The 26,483-nt window shown below is 41.8% G+C and overlaps 1 protein-coding gene across 15 annotated transcripts in view; it reads right to left on the bottom strand.

Moving 5' to 3' along the window:
* Nucleotides 1–13,358: 13,358 nt before the first annotated feature.
* lyrm7 (LYR motif containing 7) overlaps nucleotides 13,359–26,483 on the bottom strand; it is a 41,215-nt gene continuing 28,090 nt past the window's right edge. For 7 of the 15 annotated variants that reach the window (XM_087996917.1, XM_087996928.1, XM_087996912.1 and 4 more), the window contains 2 exons: nucleotides 23,016–23,112; nucleotides 13,359–17,073 (listed from right to left, as the gene is read on the bottom strand). In XM_087996917.1, coding sequence (XP_087853043.1) covers nucleotides 17,067–17,073; nucleotides 23,016–23,112 — 104 coding nt within the window. In that variant the 3' untranslated portion in view covers nucleotides 13,359–17,066. The remainder of the gene's footprint in view (nucleotides 17,074–23,015; nucleotides 23,113–26,483) is intronic. The other 8 variants (XR_015760357.1, XR_015760358.1, XR_015760362.1 and 5 more) reach the window with 8 other exon arrangements.

Here is a 26,483-nt window from a genome sequence, read left to right as displayed (position 1 = left end):
AAAAGTCATGAAATAACTTTAGCGAGCAGAATTAAGGAGACTCCCAAGGCTTTTATTCATAATATAAGAAGCAAGACAGTAACTCGAGAAAGGGTTGGTCCACAAAAGAATAAGGAAGGAAGGTTGTGTGTCGAACTTGAGAAAATGGGTGAGATTCTCAATGATTACTTTGCATCAGTGCCCACTGAGGAGAGGGACATGTTGAGATGAGAGATAGAAGTCTGTTTACTCTGGATCACGTTGACATAATGAGGGAAGATGTGTTGGGTAGTCTAAAGGATATTATAGTGAACAAGTCCCCAGGACCGGATTGGATCTATCCCAGGTTGTTGAGGGAGGTGAGAGGGGAAATAGCTGGGGCCATGACGGATATCTTTGTAGCATCCTTAAACACAAGTGAAGTGCCGGAGGACTGGAGGGTTGCTCATGTTGTCCCCCTGTACAAGAAGGGTAGTAGGAATATTCCAGGTAACTACTGACCAGCGAGCCTGACATCAGTAATGGGAAAATTGCTGGAGAAGGTACTGAGGGATAAAATATATTTATATTTGGAAAAGAATGGGCTTATCAGTAATAGGCAACATGATTTTGTGGTGGGGAGATCATGCCTTACCAGCTCATAGTTCTTTGAGGAAGTGACCAAGTTGATAGATGAAGGAAGGGCTGTTGATATCATATACATGGACTTTAGTAAGGAATTTGATAAGGGATCCCCATGGTAACCTAATGGAGAAAGTGAAGTCACATGGTGTGCAGGGTGTTCTAGCTCGGTGGATAAAGAACTTTGTTGAACAACAGGAGACAAAGAGTAGTAGTTGAAGGGAGTTTCTCGAAATGGAGAAAGGTGACCGGTGGTGGTCCACAGGGATCAGTACTGGGGCCACTGTTGTTTGTGTTATACATAAGTGATCTGGAAGAGGGCATTGTTGGTCTGATCAGTAAGTTTGCAGATGACATAAAGATTGGTGGAGTAGCAGAAGGCATGGGGGACTGTCAAAGAATACAGGAGAATATAGATAGACTGGAGAGTTGGGCAGAGAAGTGGCAGATAGAGTTCAATCCAGGCAAGTGTGAAGGATGCATTTTGAAAGGTTTAATTCTAGAGCGAACTATACTATAAATGAAAGAGCCTTGGGAGAAGTTGATGAGCAGAGAGATCTGGGAGTTCAGGTCCATTGTACCCTGAATGTGGTTGCACAGGTGGAAAGAGTGGTCAAGAAGGCATATGGTATGCTTGCCTTCATCGGACGGAGTATTGAGTATAAGAGCTGGCAGGTCATGTTAAAATTGTACAAGACTTTGGTTTGGCTGCATTTAGAATACTGTGCGCAGTTCTGGTTGCCACATTAGCAAAAGGATGTGGACACTTTGGAGACGGTGCAGAGAAGTTTTATGAGGATGTTGCCTGGTATGGAAGGTGCTAGCTATGAAGAGAGGTTGAGTAGGTTAGGATTGTTATCATTAGAAAAAAAGGAGATTGAGGGGGGACCTGATTGAGGTCTACAAAATCAGGAAGGGTTTAGACAGAATGGATAGAGATGAGTTTTTTCCCCAGAGTGAGGGATTCGATAACGAGAGGTCACGCATTCAAGGTGAGAGGAGAAAGTTTCAGGGTGATACATGCGCAAAGTACTTTACACAGAGGGTGGCAGATGCCTGGAAGGAGTTGCAAGCAGAGGTAGTAGAGGCAGGCATGGTAGATTTATTTAAGGTGCATCTGGACAGATGCCTGAATAGGTAGGGAGCAGAGGGATACAAATGCTTAGGAATTGGGCGATGGGTTTAGACAGTTGATTTGGATCAGCTCAGGCTTGGAGGGCCAAAGGGCCTGTAAATTTCCTTGGTTCTTGACCCTCCAAAGAGTAATCCAACCTGACCCTTTACCCTCTGACTAATGCACTTAACACTATGGGTAATTTAGCATGGCCAGTTCACCTGAACTGCACATCTTTGGACTGTGGGAAGAAACCGGAGCGAGCACACACACACACACACGGACAATGTGTAAATTCCAGTCACCCGAGGCTGGAATTGAGCCTGGGTCCTTGATGCTGTGAGGCAGCAGTGCTAACCACTGAACCGCCCTAATGTATCAACTGAATCTCCTTGTGTACAAAGTGCCAAAAAAGATGTTTTGATGAGTAGTATGTTAAGCAATGCATGATGAGCTAACAGAGATCAGTCTTTGCAGACCACTTCCTTGGAGCAGCAGCCAGGAGTAGCTGAAACGTGGGGACATAGTTGTCAGGGATTAATAAATAAGGAGAAAGTGAGGACTGCAGACGCTGGAGACCAGAGTTGAAAAGTGTGGTACTGGAAAAGCGCAGCAGGCCAGGCAGCATCCGAGGAGCAGAAGAATCGATGTTACGGGCATAAGCCCTTCTTCAGGAATGAGGCTGGTGTGCCAGGCGGGCTGAGATAAAAGGTTGGGGGTGGGGGTGCTGGGAATACATGGAAGGAGGTTAAGGTGAGGGTGACAGGCCAGAGACGGGGTGGGGGTGGAGAGGTCGGGAAGAAAATTGCAGGTCAAGAAGGCAGTGCTGAATCCGGAGGTTGGGACTGAGATAAGGTAGAGCGAGGGGAAATGAGGAAGCTAGAGAAATCTACATTCATCTCGTGTGGTTGGAGAGTTCCTAGGAGGAAGATGAGGTGCTCTTCCTCCAGGCGTCGTGTGGCCAGGGTCTGGGGATGGAGGAGGCCAAGGACCTGCGTGTCCTTGGTGGAGTGGGAAGGGGAGTTAAAGTGTTCAACCACGGGACGGTTGGGTTGGTTGGTGCGGGTGTCCCAGAGGTGTCCCCTGAAACATTCGACAAGTAGGTGGCCTGTTTCCCCAATGTAGAGGAGACCACATCGGGTGCAGCAGATACAGTAAACGATGTGTGTGGAGGTGCAGGTGAATTTGCGACGAATATGGAAGGATCCATTGGGGCCTTGGAGGGAGGTAAGGGGGGAGGTGTGGGCGCAAGTTTTGCACTTCTTGCAGTTGCAGGGAAGGTGCCGGGAGTGGAGGTTGGGTTGGTCGGCGGTGTGGACCTGACGAGGGAGTCGTGGGGGGAGTGGTCCCTCCAGAACGCTGATAGGGGTGGGGAGGGAAATATATCCCTGGTGGTGGGGTCTGTTTGATTAGATTTTTAGATTAGATTACTTACAGTGTGGAAACAGGCCCTTCGGCCCAACAAGTCACACCGACCCGCCGAAGCGCAACTCACCCATACCCCTACATTTACCCCTTACCTAACACTACGGGCAATTTAGCATGGCCAATTCACCTGACCTGCACATCTTTGGACTGTGGGAGGAAACCGGAGCACCCGGAGGAAACCCACGCAGACACGGGGAGAATGTGCAAACTCCACACAGTCAGTCGCCTGAGGTTTGGAGATGGCAGAAATGACTGAGGATGATACAATGTATCTGGAGGTTGGTGGGGTGGAAGGTTAGGACCAGTGTGGTTCTGTCCTGGTGGCGATTAGAGGGGCGGGGTTCAAAGGTGGAGGTGCAGGAAGCGGAGGAGATGCAGTGGACAGCATCGTCGACCACGTCGGGGGGGAAATTGCGGTCTTTAAAGAAAGAGGCAATTTGGGCTGTTCGGTAGTGGAATTGGTCCTCCTAGGAGCAGATACGGCGGAGGCGAAGGAATTGGGAATATGGGATGGTGTTTTTACAAGAGGCAGGGTGGGAGGAAGTGTAATCTAGGTAGCTGTGGGAGTCGGTCGGTTTGTAGTAAATGTCTGTGTTGAGTTGGTCGCCCGAGATAGAAATGGAGAGGTCTAGGAAGGGGAAGGAGGAGTCTGAGACAGCCCAGGTAAATTTGAGGTTGGGGTGGAAGGTGTTAGTAAAGTGGATGAACTGTTCAACCTCCTTGTGGGAGCACGAGGTAGCGCCAATACAATCATCGATGTAGCAGAGGAAAACGTTGGGGATGTCGCCAGTGCAGCTGCGGAAGATGGACTGTTCCACATATCCGACGAAGAGGCAGGCATAGCTGGGGCCCATGCGGGTGCCCATGGCTACTCCTTTGGTTTGGAAGAAGTGGGAGGATTGGAAGGAGAAAGTGTTAAGAGTGAGGACCAGTTCAGTCAGTCGAAGGAGGATGTCAGTGGAAGGGTACTGGTTGGGTCGGTGAGAGAGGAAGCAGAGGGCTTGGAGGCCTTCGTAATGGCGGATGGAAGTGTATTGGGACTGGATGTCCATCGTGAAGGCGTTGAGGGCTGGGGAAGCGAAAATCATGGAGGAGGTGGTGTCCTGAACGTAGGTGGGGAGTTCTTGGACTAAGGGGGACAGGACCATGTCGAGGTATGCAGAGATGAGTTCGGTGGGGCAGGAGCAGGCTGAGACAATGGGTCAGCCGGGGCAGTCAGGTTTGTGGATTTTGGGCAGGAGGTAGAAACGAGCAATGCGAGGTTGTGGGACTATGAGGTTGGAGGCGGTGGATGGGAAATCCCCTGAGGTGATGAGGTTATGGATGGTCTGGGAGATGATGGTTTGGTGGTGGGAGGTGTGGTCATGGTCAAGGGGGCAGCAGGAGGAGGTGTCCGTGAGTTGGCGTCTAGCTTCAGCGGTGTAAAGATCGGTGCATCAAACTACCACTGCGCCTCCCTTGTCTGCCGGTTTGAATAAATGAGGACACACAATGTGGAAAGCACAGTGCACAAGAAAATATTAAAAGAGAAAGACGAAGTATTTGAAAACTGTGTACATAAAAGCATGCAGTATTCAGAATGTAGTTGATGAGCTGAGGCACAAATAGAGACAAACGGCTACAACTTGGGGAGAATGATTGAAATGTGGTTACGGGAAGATCATCACTGGGAGTTAAATGTCCAAGAGTATTCAATATTCTGAAAGGATGGAAAAGAAGCAATGGAAGGAGATTGCTTTGGTATTAAGGATGACATCAAGGCTGTATTTAGTAATGATTTTGGCACTAGGGAGCAAAATGTTGAATCAGTCTGGGTGGAATTACAAAGCAAGGGAAGAAACCCCTTGGTAGGAGTAAGTTACAGGACCCCAAACAGTACTTCAAAAGTAGGACATGATAAAAACCAGAAAATAAAGAGGACTTGTGACAAGGGCACCAAGGTAATTATGGGTGATTTGAATACGGAAAAAAATGAATACTGCAGATGCTAGAAATCAGAATCGAAGAGTGTGGTGCTGGAAAAGCACAGCCATCAGGCAGCATCCAAGGAGCAGGGGAATTGACATTTCGGGGATAAGCGCTTCATCAGGATTTGAATATGTATATTGACTGAAGTAATTGGTTGATCAAGTGTATAAAAAGGAAGAGAGTAATGAACCCTTTAGAGGATGAAAATGGCAAGGCAAGAATGGGAAACTCAGAAATGGCAGAGGCACTAAACCCATATTTTGTCTCAGTTTTCACAGTGGAAAATAATAATTTCTTCCCAAAAACTGCAGCTACTAAAGATGACCTTGGTGAAAATACCTTAACTAGGGATAGCATATTAAGTAAACATATAAAATTAAAGGAGATAAGTCCCAAGTCCTGATGGCAGCATCCAATGGTATTAAAGGAGGTGGTAGCAGAGATAATGGATATATTAGTTTTGATATTCCAAAATTCCCTGGATTCTGAAAAGATAGCAGTGGATTTGAAACATGCTAATGTAGCATCCTTATTCAAAAAAGAAGATAGGCCAAAAATGGGAAACTCCAGAACAGCTTGTTTGATCTCTGTAGTGGGGAAATTGTTGGAGTCAATCATAAAAGAGGAGATACCTGAACACTTGGAAAATTAAGGCTTAATACACCAGCATGTTTTCAAAAGGGGCAAGTGGTGCTTGACAAGCTAGCTAGAGTTCTTTGAGGATATAACCAGGAAGGTGGATAATGGGGATCCATTGCATATTGTATATCTAAACTTCCAGAAGTCAGTTGACAACATGCCAATTTTTTTAAAAAACCTGATTAAGAAGGTTAGATCCCAAGGGGTTAAAGGTAGAGTATTGGTTTGGATAGATGATTGGCTGATTGACAGAAAGCGGAGGGTCAGGAATCAATGGGTCCTTCTCTGGCTGGCAAACTGCAATTAGTGGGGTGCCACAGAGTTCGGCTGTCTAACCTCAACTATTTACAATGTTTATAAATAATTTGCAGTAGGGACAAAGTGTAATGTTGCAACATTTGTGGATGAAACTAAAATTGATAGGAAATGATGAGGAGATAAAGAGCTTATAGATGGATTTTGATTGGCTAGGGAACTAGAAAAATTCCTCCAGTTTTCCTAGAAGAAAACTGTCAGAATCTGGCAGTTTAATCTGGGTAAGTGTGAAGTTGTTCATTTTGGCTGCAAGATAAAAAGGGCAAATTATTATTTAAATGGGAAGCAGTTTCAAAATATGTCAGTGCAAAAGGATCTGGGTGTCTTTGTACATGAATGGCAGAAAGTGGGTATGCAGAAGCAGTATATAAGAAAGACAAATGGAATCCTTACATTATTGCAGGACTGAATTACACAAGTTAGAAAGTGTTGTTACAATTATGCAAGGCATTGGTGAGACCACACCTGGAGTACTGTGTCCAGTTTTGGTCTCCTTACTTGAGGAAGGATCTGGTGGGCACTGGAGGCAGTTCAGAGGTTCACCAGGTTGAGACAAGGAGTGGTTGCATAGCTTAGTGCTGTCCTTGCTACAGTTGGAAGAATGAGAGGGGATCTGATTGATATAATTGAAAAATATCTAACGTGCTTAAGGTGATTGTTAACATGGATGTTGAATAGATGTTCCCCCTTGTGGGACAGTCTTGAACGTGAGATCACAGATATAGTGAGATGTAGATTCAAAACTGAGACAAAGAAAAACTGCTGAGGATTGTGAATCTGTGGAACTCACTGCCCCAGAATGCAGTGGAGGCAGAATCAATCAAACGATTCAAATAAAAAATAGATGTTTCTGATGAAAAGCAGGATAAAGAGCTCTGGGGAGGAGGCAGGAGTGGTGCTGAGACCAGGAGATCAGCCATATCATTTTCTAGCCAGAGTGCACTTCCAAATATTAATGTAATACATGAGTGAATCTTTAATTTCAGATAATAAGATTTGCTCATCTTAAATGTTTGTTGGTGTGAATCAGAAAAAAAGAGGAAACTTTGGAATGGTAATTCCCTCTACTAAAGTCTGAGAAAATTGATGTCACGGAGTTTGAAGATGATGAAATCTAAGAAAGAAGCTTGACCCTCCCTTTCTTCTGAAAAATAATATGACACAGGGCCCTTATCTTGGTCCGGGAAGAAGAGGAGGGTTGTAGATGTAATTAAATCAATGAGCCTTCACCCTGCTCCTTTGGTTCAGCAGTAAACTATCTGCACAATATGGAGTATTTATATATTCAATAAATATGTATATAATTTGTGTTGAACAGTAGATGTGTTAGCACGTTTTGCTTGAAGTGGATGGATACGGTTTTGTTTCACAGCAAATAGGTGGCATGGTCGTTCAGTGGTTAGCATTGCTGCTTCACAGTACTTTCAAAGCTGTCACAAAAACACTTGGTTTTTCCTTAAATCTTAAATTCTCTGTGTAGTGAGACAAATTTGCAGCATTACCCTGGAGCTGGAAAGGGTGAGCAGCAGAGTAGGTCCCTTCGGGACAGTTAAGGAAGAGATCAATAAATCCCTTTCCCCCAATGAAGTTAAAGAAACCTTCTGTGAAAATTGCATTGTATTCACAGTGTTCCCAACAAGTTACAATGACAGCATTCTGTACATTTGATTGATACCAGCACTGAAACAGGGAGTAATCCTAAAGTACTATAAGTTCAAAACTTTGAAATCTTATTTCATGGAAAGTTTAAAAAAAGTGTTTGTTTTCAAACTTCTGTTGAAAAGATGCTGTGAAAGAAAGAATAATTTAGCTTGTTCTCAAAACACACCTTTTTGAACTTCGAATTTGGAATGAGAAATGCTTTGTTTGCATACTTGTTTCTTTTTGAAGGTGGTCTTGAAGGAAAGGTTTAGAAAATGGTTTCTTTAAGACATTGGAGATTTAGAATGCCACCTTAAGATTATCAAGATTTTCTTTTCAACAGGTTTTGAACTGAGTACATAAAAGTATGACATGATATCCATAGGCTGGGGCAGTTTTCTCTGGAGCATCGGAGGCTGAAGGGTGACCTTATAGAGTTTTATAAGATCATGAGGGGCATGGATAGGATAAATAGACAAGATCTTTTCCCTGGGAACCAGGAGTCCAGAACAAGTGGACATAGGTTTAGGCTGAGAGGAGAAAGATATAAAAGGGACCGAATGAGCAATGTTTTCATGCAAAGGGTGGTGCACGTATGGAATGAGCTGTCAGTGGAAGTGGTGGAGGCTGGTACAATGACAACATTTAAAATACATCTGGATAGGTATATGAATAGGAAGGGTTTAGAGGGATATGGGCCAAGTGCTGGCGAATGGGACTAGATTAATTTAGGATATCTGGTTGGCATGGACGGGTTGGACCAAAAGGTCTATTTCCGTGCTGCATATCTCTCTGACTATGTTAAAAGGCAGAGTTATCTTGAAGGGCTGAGTTTCCTACAAGGTCTTCCTTGTTCTTCTGTAATGATACATCAACATATCAATTACTCGTTTAGTTTACTGTGATCACTTTTTTGAAAAAGCTCAGCATTTGGATAAATTTACACTGTTCATTCCCTCAATACCCCATCAAACCAGTCATGTTTCAATATTGTTTATTGATATCTTTCTGGCAGCATTTCAAGTTAGGCAAACATTGAAACAATAGATAATCTCAAACAGATAAATCTCAGAGATTTTGAGCTCTTGAAGGTAATCATGTGGCAAAAGCTCTGCAGAGGAAAAGATTAGTATCAGTTATTGGGGGGATGCCTATGACTGCTCAAGTGTAACACAATCATTTTGGACAGCACGATTATGGATGTAAGTTTGCTCGCTGAGCTGGAAGGAAAACGAACCTTCCAGCTCAGCGAGCGAACTTACATCCAGAACCTGAGCTACAAATCTTCTCACAACTTGCTAGCATGATTATATCAATGGTTAAATCATGTATTTTAAGATAACACCTTCAAAAGCAAGTCTTTCGACTAAAGCATAATTTAACAAAGTCATACCTTATTTTTGAAGCTTCGACGTGTCAGTAAATTATCTTCAATTCTGTTACTAAGCCCATTTTTGAACCTATTTACACAACTTATCATGGGAACAAACAGTAACAGTATATTACGCTTGAACACCCTATTATTCTTACAGAAGAAAACATCTTCAAATTACTTTTAAAACATTGAAATAAATGACATCCTCTGAACTCTAATGAATGCAAATATTTTCAATTGGTTTGTAAGGCATAACCTTCTAAAACCATACTTAGATTTTCACTGATTGAATTTCAGAAAGCCCTCAAACAACATGGAGGTTATTTTAATTGGTTTACATTTGCCAGTTTGTGTCTTATTTTTCAACTGAATGCTGGAACAAAATTAGATATCTTCAGTTTGTATTGGGACACTCACTATTTCAAATGCTTAATAATGACTTGGAAATTTGCTTCATACATTCAACCTTGTTGTACATGATGCCAAAATTGGAGACAGCACAAATATTCAGGAAACTTGCAGATTCAGAAGGAAGTAGATCTTTCAAGTATTTGGGATAAATAATTGGCAGTTAAAAATATAATGAGGACAGATGGAAAATAAGTAGCACCTGGGCAGGGAATTAAATGCGTAAATGCTATACAAAATGGAACAGTGATGATCTCAAGAGAAATTTAGGATTTATGTAAAACAGTCAGCACTGTTTTGCTGTGGTAAAAAATATACAAATAATTTATTTGTAGAGCAGAGCTTAAGTAGGTGAACTATTAAAGAACAAAGAAAATTTACAGCCCAGGAACAGGCCCTTCGGCCCTCCAAGCCTGAGCTGTGTCCAAATGTACTGTCTAAACCTGTCGGTCAATTCCTAACCGATTGCTGTACAATGCAATGAATAGGTCACATCTCAAGTCCATTGTACAATTCTTAGCAGCAAATAGACAGGATGTGCTGTACATCTCTATGACTCTATGTTGTTCAGGGAAGAAAGTAATTTGAAGAATTCATGAAATCAGGAATTCATACCATTTTAAAAGGTTGAAGGAGTTGGTTACAAGGCAGGGAGAGTTAAGGTATCAGCAAGATTACGAAAGAAAAAGATCATACCAATACGAATAACCATCGGTAACTTTTATGTAAGTAATCATGCATTGGAACATGTAATTCTTAGCAGAACAGCTTTAAGATATAAGCAACATACAGTTGAGAAACAAGAGAAAACTTCCCAATATAAGACAGACAAATGAATGGATAGAAAATTGAAAAGAAAAGCTACCAGAAAAGACCGATTTATTTTACAATAAGGTATTTGTATGAACATGGATTATAACTGCCATAATATAAAAAAGTTGAAACTTCATTTAAACAAAAAAGTTGCTTTAGATTTAGTTAGTAAATCATCAGAACAGTATGGTTAGATTAGCAAGGTACTTTATACACATGCTTGGATAAATGCAGTTACAACTGTGTAGTCCTATACAATTGTACAGCCACTCTATGAATGGTGCCTTCATCTTCAAGCTGAAATCAGTCTCAAAAATAAAAATCAAATGTGAAGAGCTGATTTTGGAAGAAAAAATATATTATGATCAATGAACCTTCAAAGTCTTTCTAAATCAAAAAGGATGAGCTTCAGATTTTCAAAGATATTAAGCCAATCTTTCTTGGAATCATAAACAGAAGGTGGACTCAACTCTCATCAGCATTCTTCAATAGCCTACACAAATACAAAGCTAAGGCTTACATTCAGACAATTCCTCTTGTTAATACAAAATTTTGCATGTTTGCAAACAGATATGAACCCAGCTCAATTTGCTATATCAGTGTAATTATGTAATTTTACACAAACATAAACACATAAACTTTCTGCACTAGATCTAACAGTCTGACAGGGGATGCAGCAGAGGGAATCAGAAAAAAAAGATTCTGTTACTTGTCATGATTTTATATTTGCCACTGCCACAGCAAACACTCAAGACCTACAGATCAAGAATAAACAGTACAGTTAAAAATGATGTAGAGTAACTGAAGTCCTATATTTGGAATACGTGTTGGAGGCAGGTTTAATTGTTGACTTCTAAAAAAAACTAAATGATTATCCGAGGAGAAAACAAAATTGTAGCAGCAGAGGGAAAAGAAATATGTAAATGGGTCTAACTGAGTTACTATTGAAGAGCACGGGCATGAAGAGTATGCCAAATGGCCACTATACCAAGACTTTAATTTCACCTACTGATATTTTTCTTGCATCATGTCTGTTGTAGATTAATTGAAAGAGACCAAGATCTGTTGACAAACTCGTATTCACCATATTTGCAATAGATGGTAGAACACAAAGTAATTAATTATGTTTTCTAATTATTTTTCTGCGTTTTAATTTGTTAGGTAAGTTTTCTACAAGTGGGCTCCAGGACTACCACAACATCTACATGGGACAGCTCAGACCTTTTCAGTTAAAGGAAGCTAAAGCAAGGATTATTTCAGATGTCAGCATGTTGTGATGCTAAGGATCAAGGAAGTAATAGTGGGATTATCATCCTTGACATGGATCAATCATCAGGTCCTGATGAAACGTATCACAGGCTATTAAAAGAAGCCAAGGAGGAAATAACAAAGTCTGACCATCATTTTACTATACTCACGATGTAACTTTGATGCTCGAGGTTTAGAGGACTGCTAATGTTTTTTGTTTCAAAGGGGCAACAGAAAAACTGAATAATTACAGGCCAGACAATACAACTCTGTAATGGACACATTATTAGTTTCTGAGAGATAGAAGGAAGCATTCCTTACAAAGGCACGGATTAATTAGTATGAATTTGCTAAGAGGAAATTGTCTCTAACTGGGTTACGTTTTTAGGACATAACAAGGAGGATTAATGAGGGTTGTGCAATGTTGGAATTACATGGACGTTGGAATGCTTGTGACAAAATTCTACTTACAGACAGACTGAAATGAACCCACAGGATCCAGGGGAATTCAGCAAGCTGGATATAAAACTGACTCAGTGATAGGAAACAAAGGATGATAGTTTGGTAGATTTTGTAACAAGAAGGTTGTTTCAAAGGGGTTCTGCAGGGACCAATTCAAAGTCCTCTCCTTTTTATAGAATGGAGTAATAATTTGGGCATAAATATAGGAGCAGTGACTGAAATGTATGCAATAGAAAAATTGGCTGTGTGGTAGATAGCTTGTACATTGCAGTAATATATTAATAGACTGGTCAGGTAGGTAGATCAAATGTGGGCAAGTGTGATTTAATCCTTTTGGGGAAGTCAAACATGGCAAAGGATTACACAACCAATGCAAGAATATCAAGTGTTGTAGAGGAGTGGGGACTTTGACATGAATGAGAGTGGTGCTGGAAAAGCACATCAGGCCAGGCAGCATCAGAGAAGCAGAAAAATCAATGTTTCGGGCACAAGACATTCATCGGGAATGAGGCTGGGATTTCCTGATGAAGGGCTTTTGCCAAAACGTTGATTTTCCTGTTTCTCTGATGCTGCCTGACCTGCTGTGCTTTTCCAGCACCACATTCTTGACTCTGCTCTCCAGCAGCTGCAGTACTCACTTTTGCCACTTTGGAGTTAATGCCCACAGACTCCTCAAGGATCAAAGCAGTAAATATTGTGCGATCACCTGCCACAACGCTAAAAGTAGAGAATCTGGTTTGCCAAAACAACCTGTGATCATACTTGCAGTTGTGTGACTTCAGATTTACATCCAAAATTGCCCTTGGACAACACAAATGCATTAAACAAACGGAGCTGCAAAAAGAGAAACCGGGCAGCCTTGAAATCAAATTCTAAACGTGGACCAATAGAGCAATCAATCTTCTTCTGGAATTCAGAGATTCAGTGCTTGCTACGCAATTAATAAACAAATTATGGGGGCATCCTTACTACCAAGGTTGTTAAACAGATCTCTGATAAACAAAACGTAACACAGCATACACACGTTGAGACTCCAAACAGAACTTCAAAAAACCTTTTCGATATGCTCCTGAAATTGAGTCACCCGAAAAATCAAACATGCCCAAGGAAACGCCTTCGCATATAATGAGGGTTATTAAATGCCTGGCCAGCATCTCAAAACACTGGATGACAGACTAAGAACGTATGAATGTGCAAGACAATTCTCAAACTAGATGACTCATCATTCATCTGATAATGACTGAACGTTTTGCTTCCAGATAGGTTAAAGAATATCTGGAGGTTAAGTAGTATAACTAGTCAGGTTAAAAGCACATCAGTAACGTGAAGAAAGATGGCCCAGAGAAACACATTTAGGATCACTTTATTTTACATAAAACAAATAGTTCATCACACAGATCATAGGTGCACCAGTCACATCATCTTGCCCTTACTTTTCAAAATTTTCAAATAAAACTATCGACACCTAACAATAAAATGAATGAAAGTAAATTCATTAGATATACAGAACACATGGAAAACAGAAGGAGGAAATACTGCCTTGGCCATTCAATGGGATTGATGGAAATGGTTATGCAGGCCTGACTGGGATACACCCAGAGGATATCCTGTACATCGTCACCTTTTTGTTAAAAATCTAGTATAATTCTGGATGCACTTAAAAGCAGATGAACTGCTCCTCTGTTGTCCTGTAATAGAAACAGAGAACTCATTATGCCATGAGATTCAAATCCCTTCTGTCATTATTATGAGGCACTCGATGAGTGTTGTGATTCTACAATTTGGACATCCCTCCGGTGTTGCAGCAGAGACAACTCTGATGCCATTGAGAGATGGCAAAGCCAAAACGTCCTCAGAGAAAGAACACTTCACCTTGGGGGTAACGTAGTGGAGAGTCACAAAATTATAACACCACAGACCCACTACGCATGGGTTTCTTCACTCCCACATGTAAGAGTGGTAATAAATATATGGCATGGAGGGAATGAAAATTTGATAACTGGCTTCACTTCACATGTTTTCTCATTAGATGGATCACGTGCAGAGGTATCTTGGAGTCCATGTACATCGATCCCTGTGTTGCCACCCAGGTGGATAGTGCTGTTAACAAGGCATACGGTGTCTTAGGTTTCATTTGTAGAGGATTGAGTTCCGGAACCGCAATATCATGCTACAACTATACAAAACGCTGGTGCGGCCACACTTGGACTATTGTGTACAGTTCTGGCCCCCATATTTCGGGAAGGATGTGGAAGCATTGTAAAAGGTGCAAAGGAGATTTACCAGGATGTTTCCAGGTCTGGAAGGAAAGTCTAATGAGGAAAGGCTGAGAGACTCATTGGCAAGAAGGCTAAGCGGGGATTTGACAGAGACATACAAGATGATCGGAGGATTAGATAGGACAGACAGTGAAAGTCTTTTTCCTAAGATGGTGACGTCAGTGTTAAGGGGGGCATAACTACAAGTTGAGGGGTGATAGATTGAAGACAGATATCTTTACGCAAAGAGTGTTAAGGGCGTGGAATGCCCTACCTACTAATGTAGTCAACTCAGCTACACTAGGGAGATTTAAACAATCCTTAAATATGCACATGGATGGTTTTGGGATCGTGTAGGGGGACGAGTTGAGAATAGTTCACAGGTCGGTGCAACATCATGGGCCGAAGGGCCTGTTCTTCGCTGTATTGTTCTATGTTCTAAACAAGATATATAATTCCTGTATTACCTGTCTGTAACATTAAGTCATCTCAATTGCTTAATAGTTTAATACTACACTTTAATCTACATTCAACCAGGTCAATCTTGACAATTAAATCCTGCCACATATGTGAGACAACATTAGGATTCTTGCACGTATCCAAATATTATCCATTTGTGAAAGATAAAACGTGATAAGATCTTGTATTTCTCACATGTGTTTGTATCCAAATTCCAATGGACATCTTATATAGATAGAACAGAGGCTAATTGCCCAAGATGGTTTTCCATGGAAATCTGTCAGCAGAATTAAAAAAGACCCAAATGTTTCAGTAACTGAATGCACAATTCATTACTTGGATAACAATATACAATTTGGTAAGGTGGATTTAGAAGAAAGTAAAATTGAACATTTAGATGAAAAATAAAAGACTTGACCAGGTGCTGTGAACCAAGTCACGTTGGATTTTTTCTGGAAGCCAGAGGCAAATGGTTGGAAGAAAAAACAAGTGTAATGAACTTTTTAACATTAAAAGATACAAGTCATTCATCAAATAGATGTCCAGACTCATAAAAGCACTCACACTGGAAATACTACGGATCATCAGCAACAGGTAGAGTCCTAACCAATCCGATGTTAACTGGAAATAACCTGCACAAGGCCTTACCACAGGATATGTCTTCACCTGAAGACAGGTAATTCGATATACATATATGAAAAACATGGTTTGTCGGTCATTCATTGTATCTTTTAAAGCAATCCTATGGCCTTAAGTAATTCAACCAGAACAGGACTCGTGATTACATCAGCCAATAACATTAGCAGAAGATATGAATTGATCCATAATAAAAACTGAAAGAACTGCAGATGCTGGATATCAGAACCAAAAATAGAAATGGCTGGAAAAGTTCAGCAGGTCTGGCAGCATCTGTGGAGAGAAATCAAGAGTTAATGTCTCAGGTCCAGTAACCCTTTCTGAAACAATGACTCTGATTTCTTTCCATGGATTCTGCCAGGCCTGCTGAGCTTTTCCAGCCATTTCTGCTTTTGTGAGTGGACTTGTACTTGGTGGTTGGCAGTCCTGTCTTCTACTTCCCATCTGCTTGGTTATTGAACAGAGGTTTTCACCTTGTTGATGAGCAATGCAAACACTGAGAAAAGGCACTCACTTGAGTTTGTCAAAATAGTAAAGCAGGTCAACATAGTGTTTGAGAAGGCATGTGCATTACTTTTACAACTTTTGGCATAGAATATGAGAGCATGGAGATTATGTTGGAACTATATATATCATTAGCTGGGTCGAAGTGAATTGGCCATGCTAAATTGCCTGTAGTGTTAGGTAAGGGGTAAATTTAGGGGTATGGGTGGGTTGCGCTTCGGCGGGTTGGTGTGGACTTGTTGGGTCGAAGGGCTTGTTTCCACACTGTAAGTAATCTAATCTAATCTAAAGCTGGAGTACTGTGTACAGTCTGGTCAACTCACTACAGAAAGGATATCATTACACTAGACAGTATATAGGGGAATTTTATGAGGAAATTGCATTTTCCTGTTTTGGTAATAATGAGGAAAGATTGGGTTTATTTTGGCCTGAGAATAGAGGAGGCTGAAAAGTGATTTGACTGCGGTGTTAAGACCCTGAATAGACCGGATGAGACATTTTTACCTTAGTAGCTACTACCTTAGTCAGCGAGTAGTACGCATTTACTTTAAACAACTCGGAGGTAAAGAAAAACATTTTCACCCAAAGAGTGGGAAGGATCTGGAACTCACAGCCTAAAAGGGTAATAGATGCAGAAACTCTCCACTCATCAGCATCTTAGCCTGCAGAGCTACAAATGAAATGCCGCTTATTAGGCTGGATGGCTCATTTCTTGTTTGGCACAGACACTATGGGCCAAGTGGCCTTCTTCTCTGCCAAAAACTACAATTCTATTTTATATTCTTGTATAACTACCAAATTACTGTACAGTTGTTGTTGGAAATTGTTATGTAATGTAATATAGTAAAACAATCTTAAACTACTACTCAAAGTATTTTGCATCGTTCTAAATAATCTGATGAAAAGCTGTAAATTTGAAATGTTAACCATTTTTCTCTGCTTAGCCTCAAGTGCAACCAACATTTTGTTTTTAATCTACGTTGTTACATAGCTTTTCCACCAGATAAAAAAAAATTAGATCCAACATTACCAGAAGACTACTTTCACATTACTATTGTTATAGGTACTTAGGATTTTAGAACCTCCAAAAATACAACCATAATTTGAATCCAATCGGAAATATTTCCTACATTATGTATCTTTCGTTGTGGGATTATGATTGACAGGTATGTTATCCAGAAGAATCTCTTTTCTGGGTCTAATAGCTGTGGAGAAAAAGAAAAAGACTAGTTATTTGGATCAGCATCTTAGAAGTATGGAAACTGATGACTACTGAGGTGTTAATTGCATTTCTGCAGATTTTTGTGAGGGAGGCGGATGGATTTTGTATTCCATAAGTAAAAGCTCATCAAATGTGGAGGACAGTTAGGACAATGGCAAAACCATCACTCAAATTCTGAATGGAATGATTTCTCATTTCTGTCTCTGTGTTCTATTTTTGCTGAATAAATAATTATGTTGTCAGAATAAATTATATTTACTTTTTTTAGCTGTGGCCCTTATAAAGGATTATTATGTCGAAACACAAAACAGGAGGAGAAGGCCATTCAACTTTCAAACCATCTGTGTCATTCAATATATGAACATGACTTAATACAATCATCGAATAAAATCATCGAATAAAATAGAATCCCGACAGCATGGAAACAGGCCATTCGGTCCAACAAGTCCACATCAACCTTGCAAAGAGTAACCCACCCAGACCCATTCCCCTACATTTACTCCTGACTACTTCACCTAACCTACACATCTTTGTATTGTGGGGGAAACCCATGCAGACACAGGAAGAATGTGCAAACTCCACACAGACAGATAGGAATCGAACCCAGGACCTTGGGCAATTTAGCATGGCCAATTTACCTAACCCACACATCTTTGGATTGTGGGAGGAAGTCGGAGCTGCCGGAAGAAACCCACAGAGACACAGAGAGAATGTGCAAACTCTACACAGACAGTCCTCTGAGGATGGGATTCAACCTGGGTCCATGACACTATGAGGCAGCAGTGCTGACCACTCAGCCACCGTGCCGCTGATCATATAACTCTTGGTCCTACTTTCTCTCATGACTCTTTGAGCCGTCTGCCTAAACCCTTCTTCCAAACATTCAAAGTTTGGGCCTCAATTGCTCCTGTTTTTCACATTTCTATGTAAGGAATGGTGAGATATCCCAAATCAGGATGGTGAGCGGCTGGAGAGGATCTTGCAAATGGTGTTCCCATGAATCCATTGCTCTTGTCCTTGTAGATAAAGTGGTCAACCGTTTGGAAGGTGGTATCTAAGAAACTGTGGTCAATTTCTGCAGTATATCTTGCAAATGGTACACATTGATGCAACTGAGCATTAGTGGCACCAATCAAGTGAGCTGCTTTATTCTGGATAGTGTCAAGCTTCCCGAGTGCTGTTGAAGCTTCATTCATCCAAGCACCCCTGATGTCTGTCCTGTAGATGGTGGATCAGATTTGGAGACTCAGGAGGTGATTTGTTCACTGCACGATTCCAAGCCTTTGTACTTATATGGGTTAGTCCAGTTCAGTTTCTGATTAATAGTTGTGTTGGCAGTGCAGGATTCAGTGATGGCAAAGTCATTGATGATCAAGGGACAATGGTTAGACTGTCTCTTATTGGTGATGGTCATAGCCTGGCATTTGTGTGGCGTGAATGTTACTTGCCACTTTTCATCCCAAGACTGGGCATTGTCCAGGTCTTGCTGCATTTAGACATGGACTGCTTTAATATCTGAGAAGTCATGAAAGGCTTTGAAAATTGAACAATCATCAGCAAATATCCCCACTTGTGATGGAGGAAAAGCCATTAAAGAAACTGATGATGGTAGGGCCTGTGGAACTCCTGCTGAGATTCCTAGTACTAAGATGACTGTCCTCCAAGCAACAACAATCATCTTCCTACCTGCCAGTTACGATTCCAGCTATAAAAAACTTGTCGATCTGATTGCTGTGAATTACTGACTGGAGAAAAAGGTTATAAAAAATGCCTGCAGAGTTATGACCATTAAAAATGACCATTGTACAAGAACTGAATTCATTTCAATGATATTTATTTTTGGTTTGGAATACAAACACTCAACATTGACCAATCTAACGCTAACACTTAAGTTTAACTAACTCATTGCTAGGCAATCTTAGAATTCCTAGAGTGTGGAAACAGGCCCTTCAGCCCAAGTTGGGGCGGCACAGTGGTTAGCACTGCTGCCTCACAGCACCAGGGTCCTGGGTTCGATTCCTATCTGTCTGTGTGGAGTTTACACATTTTCCCTGTGTCTGCATGGGTTTCCCCCCACAATACAAAGATGTGCAGGTCAGGTGAATTGGCCATGCTAAATTGCCCACAGTGTTAGGTGCGTTAGTCAGGGGTAAATATAGGGTCAGGGGTTTATGTGGGTTTCTCTTTGGAAGGGCGATGTCGACTTATTGGGCCGAAGGGCCTGTTTCCACACTGTAGAGAATCTAATCTAATTTAATCTAATCTAAACTCCACACAGACGTTCCCATCCTTGAATACTATGAGCAATTTAGCTTAACCAATTCACGTAACCTGCACATCACTGGATTGAGTTGCTCTGGACACAGCTTTTATACATTGTAAACTATGTACCGTAGATACTAGAGATGGGATGTACTTTTGAGGCCTTATAAAGCCTCAGGTCAGACCACAATCAGCGTAATCTGAGCAATTTTGGGCCCCATACCTCAGGAAGGATATATTGACCCTGGAGCGGGTCCAGAGGAGGTTTACAAGAATGATCACAGGGATGAAAGTCTTAACATATGAGGAATGTTTGAGGACTCTGGGTCTATACTCGATGGAGTTTAGAAATATGGTGGGGGGGGGGGGGGGTGGATTCTGATTGATTGAAACTTTCAGAATACTGAAAGACCTGGACAGAGTGGATGTTGGGAAGATGTTTCCATTGGCAGGAGAGACAAGAACCTAAGGGCACAGCCTTAGAGTAAAAGGGAAGACCTTTAAGAATGGATATAAGGAGAAACATCTTTAGCCAGAGTGGTGAATCTGTGGAATGCATTGCCACAGATGGCTGTGGAGGCCAGGTCATTGAGTATATTTAAGACTGAGATAGATAAGTTCTTGATTGCCAAGGGATCAAAGGTTACGGGGAGAAAACAGGAAAATAGGGTTGAAAAATCGATCAGCCATGATCGAATGGCAGAACAGACTCAATGGGCCAAATGGTCAAATGTTTGCACTGATGGTCTTATGAATAAAAAGAGGAAGAAACTCAGCAGGGTCTGGGTATAGACAGAAACAGAACTAATGTTTCAAATCTGATATGATGTGAAGAGTCACATTGGACTCAAAACATCAACTTTTTCTCTCTCCATAGATGATGTCTGCTGAGGTTCTCCAGCACTGTGTTTTTACAACATAGCTTACATGCTTGATAATAGCAATCCCAAGTCAATTTCTGTAAAAAAAAAATCTGCCATCCAAATATAGAAGGTGATCAGATGAGCATTTTTAAAGGCATATTTGAGGGGAACCTGAACATTTCAGATTTCTTTTTAATTTTGTATTGCATCACGCTACTTTATCTCAGTTATCAACTCTTCAGTTTCCATTATTTACTCGAATGTCTCACTCTTATTTCATAAAAAGATGTTTCCACAACGAAATCTTTCTTCAATTCATTTGAAATCTTGTTTGGTTGGTAATTGAGAGGTCTCTGAGCCAGAAATATTGACTGGAATTATCCCAGCACCTTGAAATCAGGTTCAGAGACAAGAAGCAACATCACAGCAGTCAAAACCATGCAATATTGAAGAGGCATTTGGATGGGTATATGAATAGGAAGGGTTTGGAGGAATATGGGCTGGGCGCTGGCAGGTGGGACTAGATTGGGTTCGGATATCTGGTCAGCATGGACGGGTTGGACCGAAGGGTCTGTTTCATGCTGTACATCTCTATGACTCTATTTCCTTGTCTCATTAAACTTTTATTAGGGAATGTATTGCTGTGCTAACCACAAGAAGCCAAATGAGGTCCATGATGGGGTAAATATGGTGCATTTGTCCCATATCATACCAATCATTTTCAGAACTGACTAAAGTCCCAAGTGTGTACAAGTTCATAACAGCAGGACCCAGCTCTTCATTTCAATTGTACGTTCCCGGCCTCTCCTCCTTTTATTCCACTTTTATACAGATACAAGCTGTGGATTTACGAAACGCGAACAGAAAAATGCATTTGGTGAGTCTGATGTGATTTAATCGCCTGGGACTCATATGGATGAACTTCAAGATTAATTCCCAGAGTTCAATACCCCATTTGCAAAGGTATTTGTCCTGCTTATTCTAAAACAAAGTTTGATCAATAAAGAATTAATGCATACATACAAAGCACAGGTTGTTCCACACACCTACTTTTTTTTTTCTTTATTCATTCATGGGATGAGGGCATTGCTGGCCAAGCAGCATCTATTGCCCACCCCCATTATCCAGAAGGCAGCCAACAGCCAACCACACTGCCACGGGTCACATGTAGGCCAGACCAGATAGGGATAGCAGCCTCCCTCCCCAAAAGACACCAGTGAACCAGAAAGGATCCTCTGACAATGAATTCCCTTAATTTCAGATATCGCTGTATGGACGCCAGGAGTATCCGGAATAAGGTAGATGAGTTTGCAGCATGGATAGGTACCTGGGACTTTGATATTGTGGCCATTTCTGAGACATGGATAGAGCAAGGTCAGGACTGAATATTGGAGGTTCCAGGGTTTAGAACTTCCATTAAGATCAGGGAAGGTGATAAAAGAGGGAGAGGTGTGGCTTTGTTAGTCAAGGATGGTATAACAGTGGCTAAACACTTCTGATGAGGACTCATCTACTGAAATTATATGGTATGGACTGAGGTTAGAAACAGGAGAGGTCACGCTGCCAGGCGTTTTGTAAAGGTCTCTGCAAAGTTCCAAGGATGTGGAGGAGAGGATTGGCAAATCAATTCTGAGCAGGAGGGAAAGGAACAGGGTGGTCATTATAGGGGACTTTAACTTCCCCAACATTGACTGGAAATGTGATAACTCTAGTACGTTGGATGAATCACGTTTTGTCCAATGTGTGCAGGAGGTTTCCTGACACAATATGTCGAAGAGTGGACAAGAAGGGAGGCCACACTGGATCTGATATTTGGTAATGTACCAGGCTAGATGTTTGATTTAGTTATAGGTGAGCACTTTGGAGAGAGTGACCATAATTTAGTTACGTTTAGTTTAGCGATGGAAAGGGATAGGTACATGCCACAGGACAAGAGTTACAGATGGGAGAAGGGCAATTGTAATGCAAGACTTAAAAGGCATAGAATGGGGCAGCAAAATGCAGGGGATCGGACCATTGAAATGTACCATTGGTTTAAGGAACAAATATTGTGTGTCCTTGATAGGTATGTCCCTGTCAGGCAGGCAGGAAGTGATAAGGGAACTGTGGTTTACCAAAGAAATTGTATCTCTTGTAAAGCGGAAGAGAGAGGTTTATGTAATGTCGAGGTGAGATGGTTCAGATGAGGCGATGGAGAGTTACAGAGTAGCTAGAAAGGATTTAAAGAGAGTTAAGAGGAGGAAGGAGGGGACTTGAGTAAACTTTAGCAGGTAGAATAAAGGAGAACCCTAAAGCTTTCTATAGATATGCGAGGAATAAACGGACGACTAGGGTAGGAACAGGGCCTGTCAAAGATAGAAGTGGGAAGTTACGTGTGGACCCTGTGTTTTCACTCGGGAAAAGGAGAATATTGTAGAGGAGAAGACTGAGATACGGGCTATTAGACTGGAAAGGATTGAGACGTTATCAATTCTAGGAGTGAAAGTAGTTAAGTCCCCTGGGCTGGATGGGATTTTTCTGACAATTTTCTGGGAAGCGAGGGAGGAGATGGCCGAGCTTTGGCCATGATCTTTGAGTTGCCACTGTCTATAGGTTTAGCACCAGAGAACTGGAGGATTGTAAATGTTCAAGAAGAGCAGTAGAGATGACCCAAGTAATTACAGAGCAATGAACCTTACATCTGTTGTAGGAAATGTTTTGGAAAGGATTATGAGATAGGATTTATAATCATCTAGCAAGCAACAATTTGATTGGAAATAGTCAACGTGGATTCGTCAAGGGAAGGTCGTGTCTCACAAACCTCTGAGTTTTTTGAGAAGCTTGTGGATGAGGGTAGGGCAGTTGACGTGGTGTACATGGACGACAGTAAAGCCTTTGATAAGGTTCCACGTGGTAGGCTGTTGGAGAAAATACAGAGTCATGGGATTGAAGGTGATTTAACAGTTTGGATCAGAAACTGGCTTTCTGTTAGAAGGCAATGAGTGGTGGTTGATGGAAAATACTCAGCCTGGAGTCTGGTTACTAGTAGTGTGCCACAAAGATCTGTTTTGGGACCATTACTGTTTGTCATTTTTGTAAACGACTTGGACGCAGGCATTGGTGAATGGATTAGTAAGTTTGCAGATGATACGAAAGTCGGTGGAGTGGTGGACTGTGTAGAAGAATGTTGCAGGTTGCAGGTAGACTTCAATAAACTGTAGAATTGGGCTGAAAGGTGGCAATGGAGTTCAACACAGATAAATGTGAGGTGATTCACTTTGGGAAGAATAACAGGAAAACAGAATACTGGGTCAATGGAAAGATTCTTGGTAGTGTGGAAGTGCAAAGGGATCTTGGTGTCCATATACATGGATCCCTAAAAGTTGTCACCCAGGTTGATAGTGCTGTTAAGAAGGCATACGGTGTGTTAGAGGAATTGAGTTCCGGAGCTGTGATGTCATGCTACAACTGTACAAAATGCTAGTGCAGCTTCACTTAGAGTATTGTGTGCATTCTGGACGCCCCATTACAGGAAGGATGTGGAAGCATTGGAAAAGGTGCAGAGGAGATTTACCAGGATGTTGCCTGGTCTGGAGTGAAAGTCTTATGAGGCAAGGCTGAGGGACATGGGTCTGTTCTCATTGGAGAGAAGAAGGCTAAGAGGGGATTTAATAGAGATATACATGATGATCAGAGGATTAGATAGGGTGGACAGTGAGAGTCTTTTTCCTAGGATGATGACATCAGCTTGTATGAGGGGGCACAGCCTCAAATTGAGGGGCGATAGATTTAAGACAGATGTCAGAGGCAGGTTCTTTACTCAGAGAATGGTAAGGGCGTGGAATGCCCTGCCTGCCAATGTAGTTAACTCAGCCACATTTAAACAGCCCTTGGATAACCATATGGATGATGATGGGATAGTGTAGGGTGATGGGCTTAGATTAGTTCACAGGTCAGTACAACATCGAGGGCCAACATCGAGGTTCTGTGTTGTATTGTTTTATGTTCTATATCCATTGAATTCAAACTCCACCACCCGCCATGGTGGAACTCAAACCCGGATCCCTGGGACACCACCGGATCTCTGGATCAACAGGCTAGCGATAATACCACTAGGCCATGCCCTCCCCTAATCTAAGAAGGAATATTTATTGTGCATCAATTACTTGCTTCAATTTGCGCAACTTCCCAATTTACCCCATGAATAAATATTAAAAATCTAATTTGTTTGGGGCAGCATGTCAACTCAGTGGTCAGCACTGCTGCCTCACAGTGCGAGGTACCCAGGTTTAATTCCAGCCTTGGGTGACTGTGTGTGTGGAGTTTGCACATTCTCCCCGTGTCTGCGTGGGTTTCCTCCAGGTGCTCCGGTTTCCTCCCACAATGCAAAGATGTGCAGGTTAGGTGAATTGGCCATGCTAAATTGCCCATAGTATTCAGTGATCCTAAATGTAGAATACTAAGATCTAACAGGACATATACTATTATAGTAGCATGAGATTCAGAAGTAATTAGCAAAATCACATCAACTTCTTCTAGATGAAGAATGAGTGTCTTATGTTTTGCAGTACTTAGATTTCCCTGGACGTAGAAGTACAATTTAGGCTTAGGGCTTGACTGCAAACCAAATGACTAAATTCCTAAAATGGACTGTAAGGCAATTATAATACCTCCCGGTGAACATTAATTTGAGGAAGTAGTACTGTTGGTGATGGAAAACCTCTCAAGATTGTTTTATTGTGTAATCTCATGATTGTCTTTTGCCATTCACTGCCATAACCATGGCTGAATTCACTACGATCGACACCCTGAGGTTGCCACTGATCAGAAACTGAACTGGACTAGCCAAATAAATGTTGCACAAAAACAGACCCTTGCTCTAAGGAAGGGTCACCAGACCCGAAACATTAACTCTGATTTTTCTTCACAGATGCTGCCACAGACCTACTGAGTTTTTCCAGTAACTTCTGTTTTTGGTTTTGATTTACAGCATAGACAGCCTTTTCGTTTTCAAATAAATATTGACATGCTGTTGTAGCACAGAGAGTAGGAATCCTGCAGTGACTAAGTCACTATGGACTCTGCAAAGTCTATCTACCAATTACATGGCAGAAGTTTGAAGTCTGTTGGAATACTCCCCATATGCCTGGATGAGTGTAGCTCCAGCAAAACAAGGAAATTGAAACCATCCAGCTTGATTCACACCACATCCACAGATGTTCACTTTCTTTGTCACTGATGCACAGTAACAATAGTGGCTCAGAAATTAGATTACTTTACAGTGTGGAAACAGGCCCTTCGGCCCAACAGGTCCACACCGACCCGCCGAAGCGTAACCCACCCATACCCCTACATTTACCCCTTACCTAACACTACGGGCAATTTAGCATGGCCAATTCACCTGACCTGCACATCTTTGGACTGTGGGAGGAAACCGGAGCACCCGGAGGAAACCCACGCAGACACGGGGAGAACGTGCAAACTCCACACAGTCAGTCGCCTGAGGCGGGAATTGAACCCGGGTCTCTGGCACTGCGAGGCAGCAGTGCTAACCACTGTGCCACCGTGCCGCCCATGAATTTTAACAGTAAACAGTACCTTAACAGTACCTTCCAAACCCATAATCCTGAGCACTTGGAAGGACAAAGGCAGCAGACCTTGCAAGCATCCCTTGCAAGTTCCACTACAAGCATTTTATCATCTTGACTTGGAAATTATCTTAAATACCTTCAGGATTTTTGGTTCAAAATTATGGTGCTCCCACTCCACGAACATGGTGTGCCTATCTAAACAACATGGACTACAGCAATTCAGAAAGACAACTCATTTCCACCTTAAAGGGCTATTACTATGGGTAATAAGTGCTAGCATAGCCAGTAAAGCCTACATCACCTGAATTAATTTTTAAAACTGTGCAAATACGGATGGTGATTAAAAAAAGAAAAGCACAAGGCCTGAACTGGAGAGCAGCAACATGGTTAGCGGTTAGCACTGCTGCCTTACAGCGCCAAGGACCTGGATTCGATTCCAGCCTCAGGCATATGTCTGTGTGGAGTTTGCACATTCACCCTGTGCCTCCGTGTCAAGAGGTGACGCAGAAAAATCAGAGAAAAATCATAAAATCCTTACAGTATGGAAAGAGGCCATGCAGCCCCTCTTTAGAGCATACCAGCCAGTGGCAGTCCCACACCTTATTCCTGTAACCCTACCCGTCATGACTAGTTCATCCCCTGGACACTATGAACAAGTTAGCATGGCAAATCCAACTAACCTGCACATCTTTGGACTA

Source organism: Chiloscyllium plagiosum, unplaced genomic scaffold, assembly GCF_037043375.1.
Source record: "Chiloscyllium plagiosum isolate Xiang-an unplaced genomic scaffold, Cpla_swu_hap1 HiC_scaffold_2, whole genome shotgun sequence".
Taxonomy (NCBI): Eukaryota; Metazoa; Chordata; class Chondrichthyes; order Orectolobiformes; family Hemiscylliidae; genus Chiloscyllium; species Chiloscyllium plagiosum.
This window is presented reverse-complemented; position numbering and strand designations above follow the sequence as displayed.